The 13,942-nt window shown below is 31.6% G+C and overlaps 1 protein-coding gene across 5 annotated transcripts in view; it reads left to right on the top strand.

Moving 5' to 3' along the window:
- The window catches only part of LOC145266936 (uncharacterized), a 268,235-nt gene that overhangs the window by 240,841 nt on the left and 13,452 nt on the right, over positions 1-13,942 (top strand). For all 5 annotated transcript variants that reach the window (XM_080122778.1, XM_080122762.1, XM_080122768.1 and 2 more), the window contains one exon: positions 7,554-7,740. In XM_080122778.1, the coding sequence (XP_079978904.1) occupies positions 7,554-7,740 (187 nt within the window). The remainder of the gene's footprint in view (positions 1-7,553; positions 7,741-13,942) is intronic.

The raw sequence follows: 13,942 nt of genomic DNA, 5'->3' as shown, positions 1-13,942 counted from the left end.
TGAGGACAACACCCAGGTTTGACCTTTCACTGTGCACCTGATTACATAAACAATCTTGGGTCGCATCATCGCCTGTCGAACTGTTGAGTTGGCAGGTTCGACATTTTGGATATCTGCAGACTGTTCTCATCTTCTTAATTGTTGTTGTTTCACCACGTTTCAGCCCATTCATCCTCTGGCCGTCTTCAAGTGATTAACCATGACGGGATGGAAATGCTGCATCTCATAACTGTATCTCCAGTAATTACTGCCTTCCATTCTTGTTGCTGTCTCACCAGGTTATCACCGAAACATATCTCAAAGGATTCCAATAAAAAATAATAATATAGTGTTTTTTGTCTTTCAATTGGCAATCATTTGAGTTAACTTGTCCTCCAGTGACTCTTTGCCTTGACAAATAGTGATTCATCAGTAAAATTTATGTGCACAACATTTCAGCTCATATAACCTCAGAATTTCTTCAGATGTATCTTGTCGCATTTGGGAATTTTTCTGTCGAGCTCTGGAATCTGAATGGAATTTCAAATGAACCCGTTTACTATACATAGTATACTCTCATTCAGTCATCCATGACTGCATAGAAGTCTTAAAAAATTTCCAGTTGTATTCTTAGTATCGCTTGCACTGAGGATTAAACGTTCAACCTCTAGAACAGTGTTACTTACAACTGAATTTTACTCAGTACTTTATCTAAGTCCTTGTTGGCAGACATTTTTCAACATTATTTATTAAATTAACTACAAAACAATGACACAAAATTCCAAAGAACCAACAACAATCCTACTGATGTGTTAAAGACGCAAGTTAACGGACTTACAACTGCTAAAAATGTGCAAATCGATATTTTTATTTTACTTGGGAGTCACCATTATCAAGGCCCGAAGGTAACTCGAGGATAAAGGTTAATAAATGTAAAGTGGTAGTGTAGTAATCATTAATGGTGTAAATTGAGTAGAATTTTATTATTTATGAAGGTGAATCAATAAGAACTTATTTGCATTGGATTTACCATAAATTGTGGTGTCGTCTGAATAAATGACCTACAAATGTGATTTTGGAGATCATTGATGAAGATTACCAACTCTGTCCATTTTATTTTATTCAAAGAATTTTATCAGACTAATAAAACCATTTTTTTTTTTCATATTTTGAAAACTTGAATTTTGTCTTAAGAAGGTTTTGAAAAACTTTGAAAAGGGATATTGAAAATTTGTACAAGCACTTAATTACTAACTTCGGTAAATAAAAATTAGAATAATCTATAATATAAATCTCACCTGTCTGTTTAAATGTATGTATGTATGTATGTATGTATGTCTGCCTTAAACTTTTGACAGAGGCGACGAATTTTCACGAGATCTGTGTTTTGAAACTCGGCCCTTCAGATGACAAATGTTGGAAAATTGACTAAAAACATTAATTCTTTCACCCTCAACGGGACACTTTCTACAGGGAGAGGGGGGGTCGCCTTTTTTGTCTGATATTTTCGAAAATCATCCCCCTCTTTTCGATTGACTAGCCTTAATTTAAACATTCGCCACTACCGGTTTGGCAATGGCTACAAAGCAAAGACACCACGTTTTTTTTTTATGTCACGTTCTTTTCCTCCTTCACGGTACGGGTTCGAGCCTACCTGCCTAGTACCACTTCTTTTCATTTTTTGTTTTTGCTGAATGCACACCTCAAACACCTGGTCCATGCTGGGCGCCCAGGCTAGTTTAATTATAAAGAAGTAAATAAATGTGCAGCATAAAAATGACACTTGAATCTTTTAAGAAATAAAACTGTGTAAGAATAAATGGTTTTAGCCTACACCATTTTTAAATATATACGGCATGATCACGTTGAGACACCAGTTCCCATTAGATCACTGAAGTTCAGCAATATTAAGCCTGGTCAGTACTAAAATGGGTGACCATTTGTAAACTACAGATGCTGTACGTGCTTTCTGCTTATCTTGACATTATTTCCAGTCGTCCTAAACTTCTCCTTGCCACTGGACTCAAGCAGTGCCGATTCAGAAGAGGTGTTAGGGTTAGAGATTACACAACCCTTGCCGCACAATTAAACACACAGCTACCCTTACAGGGGGTATTCATTTTCTCTTAAGATGTAACAGAAGTGATGATGATGACTTTCCCTTAACCCTCTTTTTCTTCCAACTATCACGGCCCTGTCAGTGGGGCATTAGAATACTACGCTGACTGCCCCCCTGCAGAGGGTAAAAAATCCCTCAATGGGGGTCCTGGATATGACCTTAAACTATATCCAGTGGTGAGGCCCCAGCTTGTGGGCTTTGGGGAGTGTGGAGCCACCCTTTAATTACCATTGCTCCCAGGTCCACTCTGACCCGGAGTGGTAGTACCTGTTAGGGTCCCAACTATGGGTTAAATAGAAACTGATGTGAAAACAGCAAATATATTCTATTAAAAAATTTTTTCTTCAAAATCTTGGGATTCGGCATTAAATAACCCGAAAAGGGTTGATATGCCGTAAAACAAAAACGACCAACCAACCAATCCAACTATCACATTGCCTACTTTACTCCAAAAATATATTTCCCGCATGAAAAAAATGGTTTTATTAGTCTGATAAAATTCTTTGAATAAAATAAAATGGACAGAGTTGGTAATCTTCATCAATGATCTCCAAAATCACATTTGTAGGTCATTTATTCAGACGACACCATGATTTATGGCACACACAAGTGAGAAACCAATGATAAGCAGCTGTTGCTATAATGCAAAGTCATTTGTCAATGTTATCGATAGAGATGAAGACTAGTTGAAATCTGCAGAGACTTGTTGTTGTCACCCAACTTCCAGAGAACACCACCAGTAATTATCAGTGAGTAATCTCTTATGATGACCTGTTAGAGAACTCCAAGTAAGTACAAATATAATAATAATAGTAACCACACTTGTGTTTATACTGAATTTGATAGTAAAAAAATAAGCACGTTTTATTTTTATATTTTCTCTCATACAATTTCTTTTTAGCCTAACAAGTTACAGTTAAGATATGTTTTTTTAAACATAAATTCTATAAATGGTGTTAATTTTGCATTTTGAAACAAAGTTCCAGTTTTTTTTTATTTTATTATTATTACATTTTCACCCCAAACAAGGCACATTGCCACTTTGTTGTAGGGGGCTACTATCAGGAACATAAGAATCAGGGGTACTGTGTAGGGAGTGGGGCAGCAAGCTGTCAGTTCACGTTACACTTGAACTTCTGCATGTCAGTACAGTTGGGGAAGCAGGGACCCGGAAGGGAATTCCAAAGTCTAGCTGTCCTGGGGAAGAAACTACTGGAGTAGAAGGCTTTCTTACATCTAGGGATCTCTACTGTGAAGGGGTGGGATTTAGCTACTTTCCGGGTTTGTCGGGGTATTTACGTTGAGGGGGCACAAGTGTTTGCAGTTCGTCAGAACATTCACCGTTAAAGTACTTGTAGAACAGGCAGAGGGATGCAATGTTTCGTCAATGGCTGAAGTTTAGATGACAGTTCAGGACCTATCTAGGAGCAAATTTATGGAAAATGTCAATTTTATACGGTTATTTTTTTTCTCTAGAATTACCCACCATTTTTAAATAGTAAACTTTAACACAATATTTAATTTTATAGTTCTATTTTCCATAATTCTTTACAATAAATATTAAATTGTTGATTTTAAAAATGAAAAAAAAAAAAACCGGAAATATTTCAATTAGCAAATCGATTTTTCACTGCTGAATATTATTGAATAAACACACGTTTTTGTTTTTTTGTTTTTTAATCAAACGAGTTGCTTTTTTGTTTTTTAATCAAACGAGTTGTTTTTTTGTTTGGATTAATTGGACAATTGTTCTCATCTTCAGTGTTATCTGCATAAGATTTTGGTCGATGTAACGTGCGACCTTCTTCAGGTGTATAAGTCGCCATGTTTGGCAAAAGAGAAAAAGGGGTTATCTCTGCACTTCCAGGTTTCGTATTTTTTCGTTCTAGTTGAAAGCAAAACGCTAGAGCATATTTTATTTCTAAATAATTTATGACTAAAATTTTAATTAGATCTATTAATCGATTGAAACCTAGATTTACAAAACGACATGGTTGCCGGTGAGACAGACATAATGTTAACTCGTGTGTATTTAGTGTTGTCTAGTTTTTAATTTTTAATTGTTCATATTTCCAATATATTATTATCTAGCGACTGATATGAGATAAGGAAAAAAAAAAACCGGAGAAAAGAGGGTCCTATTGATTAAATTAAGTTTTTATAAGTTAACACATGAAAACAAGATACATTTAGGGAGGGGGGGGCAACTCTGAAAAATTATCCGAGATTATTCTCCTTGAGTGTTAAGACATTCTCTAAAAAGTGGGGTTGAAATAAAAACTTCTAAGTCTGAAATTATTGTCATGTAACTCCTCAACTAAATTGTGAATGTATATTACGATATGTCCTGAACAAGAGTCCCATATTAGGACATATCCCGGATGAGCATTCTATGTTATGATACGAAGGGGAAGGGGACTTTTGTTCAGGGAAATACTCCCCCTGTGCAGAATCTTATGACTCTGGAAAACTAACAGTACCTTCCCACATTCTCGCAAAGAAAAATGAGAGAAAAATTTTTAGATCGACATCGTTGTTGGAGAACTGAATGTAGGAAAATGAAGAAACACAACTGTGGATTATAAAATATATCAAATAATTTTATCACACAGTAGAAAATTATCATATGATCCTCAGTGGACGGAGAGTGGAGCGATCAAAAAAGAATTATCTTTCCTTTGTTTTTTTTTTTGTTTTTTTTTCCTGTCTCTAAGAATGGATTATGCAGTAAAAAAAAGAAAGAAGAAGAAGGTTATATGAATCAACTGAACTGTCCAATGGGGGGGGGGGTATAAAATGTAAAATTCTTAGCTGGATAGCATGTGCGATATCCAGAGAGAAAGATACTTTATCCAAAGGAAATAATAATCCAATTTCGAAGGGTTTTGAAAAGTCATGTAGTTCGATTCACATTTCTTGTTTGTGTTCTCTTCAACAGAATCAGCATTGTCTCTCTCTCTTTCGTCAATAAGAAATTCCATGATAGATTGGGAGATCAATACTTTCATTTAATGTCTCATTAAGCGAGGTTATACTTGTTTACTTTTCCAGTAAATATTTCTGCAGGTTCTTCTTCAATAAATAGTTCTCCAAGGAATATCGGAAGATTGTTTCCTTTATCTCATGCGAGATGAACTCTTCTTTTGAGTCTCAACGCAATATGGCAACACCTCGTTTGGTATCTTTGTGCCATACAATATCAGTTCATCTTTTGCATTCAGTGCAACATGGTGGCACCTCGTTTGGTGTCCTTGTGTCATACAAAATCAGTTCTGTGTACCACTGTACAAGGCAGTTAAGTTTGCATTCAATTCGCCCTTCTCTGTCCATTCCAGCTCTATAGATTGGTTTGCACACATAGTGTTTGAGCAGTTTATATCATTGATTCAATCAGAGACAACGTGATTAGTGGGAGGGGGGCTAGCCTCTTTGCATCTTCATTGTAGGCTATCTGTGTATCAAATGAATATTTCTTATATTTTTTCCATCAAGTGTTTGGTTTTCCCAAAACATTTCTTGGTTTAATTTCTCTTTCTCTCTCATTAAGAAAGAGTATGGAGAGGGATGGGATGGGATGGGAGTCAGGAGGGGCTGTGAGGTTGATCCAGTTTGGACTGCTTCCAGTTTGGGTGGGCATTTTGAAAAAAAGGGCTTGTTCAGTGATCAAAATAAAACTAAATAAAAACACAAAAAGAGGGGGTGTTCTCCTGCTATCCGCATTATAGCTTAGTCGTGTTCCAGCATCACAGTATTAACAATAAATTATAATGAAGGTCCACATGTGTTGTAAATTTGATAAATTAAGAAATTATTATTTTTTAATAAAGTATGCTCAGTGTTAGAATCAGCAGTTCCCATATGCTACTGAGCTCTATGCTAGATCAACTTAAAAGATTATCTTTTCTCAGCATATGTGCCACGTTTTTTTAGTTATCTTGCTTTCCATCTATCTTCTCTGTCCATAATTTTCACTTCTTCTCATAAGGAGAGATGAATTCCTTTTTCTCTTTATATATGATCAGCCATATACTATATTTACCCAGGAGCAGAAAAAATTATTTGTCTACAAAAAAAGTCGGAAATTAATTACTTAAAGTTTGTAAAATATATTTTTACAAATTTATTTTATGGTACTTGATGCTAATCGATTGATAGTAAATAAAAAATGATCAATAGCTAACATGGAAAACAGAAACACAAATTTATTAATAGTAATTTTTGAAGAACCCAAGAGAGAGAGAGAGAGAGAGCCCCCATTAGAATTGCTTACAATAGATAACTTCCTTTTAACATCTTTTGGTCGGTAAGAGAAAATGTCTTTACGCTAACAGTTTTCTTAGACAGAATAATTATCAGATCAGTGCCAAAACTTTTTGCCGGTTTATAAAAGGAGCATTTTAAACGATTGTAATTTATTTTGTGCATATTGTTATTTCTTAAACATATCGCAATGATTGATTTATAACTTTTCTTTCCAGATTATTAAAACATCATTCATATTTTTCTGCGATATTCACACCCATATTGACAGAAAAACGACTTTCTTTAGTCAACAGAAAGGGAATCATCTTCCGTCATGATAATGCTCATCCTTACAGAACATTATTGACCAAAGGAGGATTTGATTGGCAAATCTTTCCTCATCCCGCATATTCTCTTGAACTAGTTCCCTCAGACTTACTTATTTCAAGGATCATAAAACCATTTCAATAGCCTTAGATTAATATCAAGAGTTTGATTCATATTGAATATCAAAACCTAAATAATTTTACAACTGATGCATTTATAAGTTCGTTGACAGATGGAATCACGTTATAGAGAGCAAAAGTTGTTATTGTTATGAATAAAGATTTTCAAGAACACCTAGTTTTTCATTTTCAAGATGAAAATTTAAATCGGCAAAAACATCTAAAACTTTCAGAAAAAATTAAAATATATTCATTTCAATAAATTTTTAATTTCATGGAAGTAAAAATAGAAAAAAATAGGCTAGCCTGAATCAAGTATCGATATGACAGATGGACTGTTATTTAGATCAGTTTTTGACAAGATAATTTTATATATTAGATAGCATTTTAATGCTGGATTGCAGTTGTCGAATATGTTCACCATTCCTTACACTAAAATTATGTTAGTGAATATGTTTTGCTTAAATAAAGAAAGGTTGCTAGAAAAGCAGGAAAATTGGTTAATGAGCAATTCCGAAAAAAATTTTTTGTTTTTCAAAGACTAAATATTATAATACAACACTCACAAATGCTCAGAATATCGTCCGTGCAAATCCAAGAAGTTAATAAGCCAGACGCAATAAAATTGAAACAATAAAATTTACAACCTCAAACGTCCCATTTTTCTAGCGACTACACTGATGAACAAGTGTTTGCAAATCTGTCTTTGTTTATTATTTTATTTTTTCATATATGTTAAATATTGGAGTTTTGTTTTCTTCTTGCAGGAAATGAAACAAAATGGAATGAATAGTAAAGAGAGCAGTCCAAAAACAGAAAATATTGAAGGTCGTTTTAAGAAGAATTTTCTGAAACATTTACGACATCATCAAGAAACTCCACCCGCCGCAATTGAAACCGTAGTCATTCAAAATGGTGTCTCAGAATGCGAAGAATCTTCCACAGAAGAGCATCGTAAGTTGATTGTTTAGAAATTGATGTATTTTTTTTTGTTCCGTTTTGCATGTTTTTAAAGTAGGTAAAACTTTTTAGCAAGGTTAGATGTGGATGTGTAAAAATGATGTCAAAAACGGTATTTTTCACACAAGGAAAAAAGTGGAAGATTCCATTAGAAGCTAAATGATTAGAATTAGGGCTTTGTGTAATATGATGTCAACGACAGGAAGTCAAGTGATACATAGCAGATAAGCTGATAAAATCTCCCTCTTTTTTCTAAACTGTGGAACAGCTGCTTATTCCACCTTCAAAAGATGCAGAAGTGTTCATAACTATAAAGAAACATCAACGTACACACATAATAAACATTGTTGTAAATGAAGAACATTTCTGAAGAAGGCTGAAGGGCGTGTCGGCTTAAACATGATCGGAATATCAATTTCCTAAGGAAATCATTTGAACAAAAACAACGAAAATATGTCAAGTTTAGTTATTTTATTACTTGGTATCATGTAAACTAGTACTGCCTATTCTAAGGCCAGGTTGTTGAAGACTAAATTAGTACTTCATCAGGCAGGCCTTAGATTATCCGATATTTGATTCAGACTAGCCTATTTTTTATTACTTCTTTTCACTATCTTATTGGCATGACTTTATTTTTTTCACTTCAGTCTTTTTTCTGAAAAAACAAAAACTGTCAAAGGCTGTGCTTTATAGGAATCAGCAACCTTCCATGTTGATGAGAGAATTGCAAGTAGATAATTTTGACAGCATCGTCGTTCTCGCTTCCCTTCATTTTGTCCTTTTAATCCTCATATTCCATGAACAATGTTTCTGACAAATGGGGGAAGAATCGCAGGTTAAGTGGATAGTATGTGGAGATTTCTAATCCTCTCATTGTATTCATCATCATTTAACTGTCAATGTATCCATCTCATTAATCCTGATCCTTGTGTGGTTTTTAACCTTGATAATTCAGGAACTCTTGCTTTATTGCTGTCTACTGATTGTGAATAAAAAATATTTTAGTTTTTAGATGGGAGATTGTGTTCATATTTTACGCCCTAAAATCTCCCCTTTAAAATATTCCAAAGAAATTGAAATTTGGAAAATGTTTATTAGCAGGACCTGTAGAAATTCTACGCAATAAGAAATATATTGAATCAACAAATATGTTTTGATGAAGCTGATATTTTTCTGGATAGTGAAAAAAATTAGTTCAATTTTAGACAGAGAAACCAATAATATGATTATAAGCATGAGTTTATTCAATTTTCTATGAAAATAATGTCCATTATATTTTAAATATAAAAGTAACCCAAATGAGATAAATTACTAAGTACTAATAAATACTCAGTAATATTGTGCTACATAGTTCAATACCAACAATAAAATCACATTGTAAAAGGCAATCTTTAATTTACTCCTTCAGTCCAGCACCTGTTTGCAGACAATGTTCTTTTTTTCCTCTGTTTTTTTCAAATGTTCCCTTTTTTACATAACAAATCATCAGTGAAGAATCACACATCGAAATTACTATGAATTCCTTTCTCACACCATCACAAGAATAATTATATATTATAATTATTATAATTATATTTGGAAACGAGGTTATATCAGAGGAAAGTCACTCTCATATTATTGTCCAGTGTTGCCAAATTGACCTTCTTAAACATTACTTGGACGGGTACCCCATAAGAAACTTCTATGGCAGTGGTTCTCAACCATTGTGCCCTGGCACATTAGTGTGCCATGAAATGATTACCGATGTGCCACAGAGAAGCCATTAATTTCATTTTGTTTAATAAAGATATTTAATTTCTAAATCATGATAACACAGCTCCATTCAAAATAAACAAATTTCTGAAATTTAAACATTTCACGTGCATTAACTGGTTAGCTTTTTTATTGTTTATATATTAATAGGATAGTGTGTGTGTGTTATTTATTTTGTGTGTCACGCTTACATCCGAGTGACTATTGTTTAATTGTTATGGACTTTCATCTCTTGTAATAAATATTTTACCAAGAATTCTTTATAAGTTTTGGTTTCAGTTTCGATTATAGCTGAAGAAACTCTAGTGGTATATATATATATATATATATATATATATATATATATATATATATATATATATATATACATACATATAATTTTTTCATAAGTTTCGGTTTCGATTCAAGCTGATGCACCCAAATCATGGATATATTTTTTTATTTTTGAAATCGCAACTTTATAATATAAAAAACAATCGATAGAACATTAACTCTATAATAATATATACGAAATCTGCAAAAATTAAAATATATTAAAACATACTTTACGAATAGGCTATGCCAGGCGTCTCTGCTAGCTAAATACTTTTGTAGTTTTAACAAAAGAGCTACAATAATATCAGATCATCTCCATTTATGCTGAACATTTACAGAATGCCAACATCAATATATTACATATGAAAGAGTCTGCATAGACCAGTTGTAAACGACGCTTAAATGTGATGTTTTAATTCTTGCAGATTTTGTATAAATTATTATAGTCGATTTTCTAGCGATTCTTATATATTATAAAGTCGTGATTTAAAAAATGAACAAAATATATCCATATGACTTGGGTGCCATCAGCTTGAATCAAAGTTGAAACCAAAACTTATGAAGAAAAAAAATGGAGTTCATTCAGTTATAATCGAAACTGAAACCAAAACTTATGAAGAATTCTTAGTAAAATTATTTATAAAAAAATAGATGACTTGAGTGCCATCAGCTGGAATCGAAACCAAAACTAAAACTTCTGAAGAATTTTTATAAATAAAGAAATGGAAGGTCATAACAATTAAACAACAGTCACTCGGAATAAAACAGATGTAAGTGTGGCACAAAATAACACACACGCTATCGTATTAATATATATAATTAATTCTCGTCTCAGAAATGATGATACTACTAGAAGGCAGAAAAAGATGAACAGAATAAAGAGACAAAAGAAAAAACTATGATAGGAAAGTATATTTGTGCTAATGTTAAAGTTTTTAAAAATGTACTCTTTAACATTACAAAGAAAAGGAAAATGCGATGATAATTGCAGAGGAATTTGAAATTAAACAAAAAAATTTTATTGAAAAATGTTGAAACATAAAAAAATGTTGAAACATAAAAAAATGTTGAAACATGAAAAAATGTTGAAACATGAAAAAATGTTGAAACATGAAAAAATGTTGAAACATGAAAAAAAATGTTGAAACATGAAAAAAAATGTTGAAACATGAAAAAAAAATGTTGAAACATGAAAAAAAATGTTGAAACATGAAAAAAAATGTTGAAACATGAAAAAAAATGTTGAAACATGAAAAAAAATGTTGAAACATGAAAAAATGTTGAAACATGAAAAAATGTTGAAACATGAAAAAATGTTGAAACATGAAAAAATGTTGAAACATAAAAAAATGTTGAAACATAAAAAAATGTTGAAACATGAAAAAATGTTGAAACATGAAAAAATGTTGAAACATGAAAAAATGTTGAAACATGAAAAAATGTTGAAACATGAAAAAATGTTGAAACATGAAAAAATGTTGAAACATGAAAAAAGGTTGAAACATGAAAAAAAGGTTGAAACATGAAAAAAAGGTTGAAACATGAAAAAAATGTTGAAACATAAAAAAAATGTTGAAACATAAAAAAAAATGTTGAAACATAAAAAAAAATGTTGAAACATAAATAAATAAAGCTGCGACAACTTTAGTTTAACATTTGTCAAAAAGAAAAGTAATTACATTGCAGTTTTCTTTAATAAAAATTTTTTTTTCTTTTGTAATATTTTTCATTTCGTGTTTTATTTTCTTTTAAGAAAAAGTAGTCACATCTTTCTTTTATTACAATTTGTTAAAGTTGCATTGGTTTTAGCATCCAAGATTCTTGTATGAAAAACTAAATGAATCTCCAGGTAAAATGGAGTTATCTCCTTCAATACTATGACGAATTTTCAAAAATTGTCATATATTTACTTGTAATAGATAGTCGGTTTGAGTCCACTTTCTCTTGAAGACAATGTCTCTGAACATTGCAGCCAACTTCAGCTAGTTCACATATCATGGCTAGCCGAACCCAATTTCATAGTCAAAAGACGAATCACTTATGAGATTGTTCTACGAGATTACCTTAGATTGTTACTTTCCAGATTAACCAGCTAGAGAAGGGCATCAGACTGCATGCTTGATCCATCTGAGATGATATTCGAGAAAGTCAGACGCCATGGGTCAGCGAGCCAATCATTGACAGAAGATTTGAGTTGCCAATCTTTTTTATGGATTATAATCCTTTTTTGCATATCTTTCTCTCTTGGTGAAAATAATCGATTTAATGCTTTTTTGTGCATTTCATATTGATGTTGTATGTTTATTTCCCACCATCTTACTAAAACCCATTTCCGCACACATATCCAAAATATTCAACACATTATACACCTTTTATCAGAATTTCATTTGCTTACAATCTTGAAATCATCAGTCTTCATTGATGAAACCATTGAACGATTGCAGATTGACTTTATCGACATTAATTACTGTAAATACACAATAGAAAATATTAATGATGGGAAGATTCCAATATTTTTCCCAATAAAAGTGTTATTTTGTCCGGATTAACGTAAAAACACATCTTAAATGTGCTTATATTTTCTCAAACTTAAAAACACACTTGAGAGGGTGTGATCTTACTGGAAGTTTAAATCAATAAATATTTATTATTTTATTATTACTACAAGCAGTGGAAGATGTTTCTTAAACCAAAATTAAATAAAAAAAAGTTAATTTAAGGAATCAGTTTTGGCATCGGAAAGTAGGCTCAAATTTTTCAGTACCCTAAAAAGCTTTGATTTTTCTGATTCTCGATTCCGATTAATCGTTCAAACATTAGAAAATATCAACACACACATGAAGAGGCGAGACGAAGAAAGCCACGTAGACAATCTTGTCCTCATTTATTTCTTGCAGACTATTTCATTTCACATTACACTATTGCGTTTTATTTATTATGCATTCCATTTAATTAAATAAGCTTGTCCTCCTCTATCTTTTCTGTGAACAGTGTTTGCAGCTCTTCTACCATAGATTAGACCTTCAAAGTCACATAACGACACTTAAGCAATAATGAAGACAAAAGCAGGCAACAAAATACTCAGACATAAGTGGAGGCTGCTGCCACTGACTGTAAAGTAGAAGTAAATATACATATGAGGCAACTTGAAGAAGATGGGGTAATGGTGCATAAAAGGAGACACAAACTTTTAAACACACCGGAAGTTTGCATGTGTCTCTCAATTAAGGTATGGAAGCACAGAATCGATACAATTTTCAATTATATTTTGTGTTTATTTGTTTTTCACCTTTTAATAAAAATATATAAAAATATGTAAACTTTTTTATTGATTACTTTTTTTATTCTTTAATCGCATAAAAAATATATATTTAAAATATTTGACAAAATATATAGCATTAACTTAAATAAACATAGTTATTTGAAAAGATATGCAATTAACAAAAATAAAGCAAAAATAATTGATAAAAAAGATCGTAATAGATTACGCAGGTTTAGATAAAAAAAACTAACGATATTTGAAAAAAAAACCCCAAGAAACAAAACCTAAATATGTTTGAAAAATATATCAACAAAAAATTTATAAAAATGCATAAACTTTTTATCAAGTGTTTTTGTTACTTTTTTTAATCGCATATCTTTTTAAATAACTGTTTAATTAAGTTAATGCTTTATATATATATATATATATATATATATATATAACTACTTAATTTACTCACATAAATTAATATAAGAAAGTATAGATTTATGCGTGAACTTTAAGTATTTACTTCAAAAATGCTCGATACATAGGTAGAGCTAGTTAGTAATCAATAAAAGAGGAGCATATAAAAATGATAAACAACCACAGAATTCGCGCATAAGCCTGAGGAGTCCTAGAGTGGATGAAACGCTGAATATTCAGTGTAGCTTAATCGCCATATATATTTTATAACTTACTATATATATATATATATATATATATATATATATATACACACACACATATATATTTATTAATATGCGATTAAAAAATAAAAAAAATAATTGATAAAAAAAGTTTACATATTTTTATATATTTTTATTAAAAAACAAAACATAATATATAATTGAAAATCATATCGATTCTGTGCTTCTATACCTAAAT

This window comes from Euprymna scolopes, chromosome 4 (genome assembly GCF_053919585.1).
Source record: "Euprymna scolopes isolate OS-2025 chromosome 4, ASM5391958v1, whole genome shotgun sequence".
NCBI lineage: Eukaryota > Metazoa > Mollusca > Cephalopoda > Sepiida > Sepiolidae > Euprymna > Euprymna scolopes.
The sequence above is the reverse complement of the archived record's forward strand: the minus strand, read 5'-3'. Positions and strand labels throughout refer to the sequence as shown.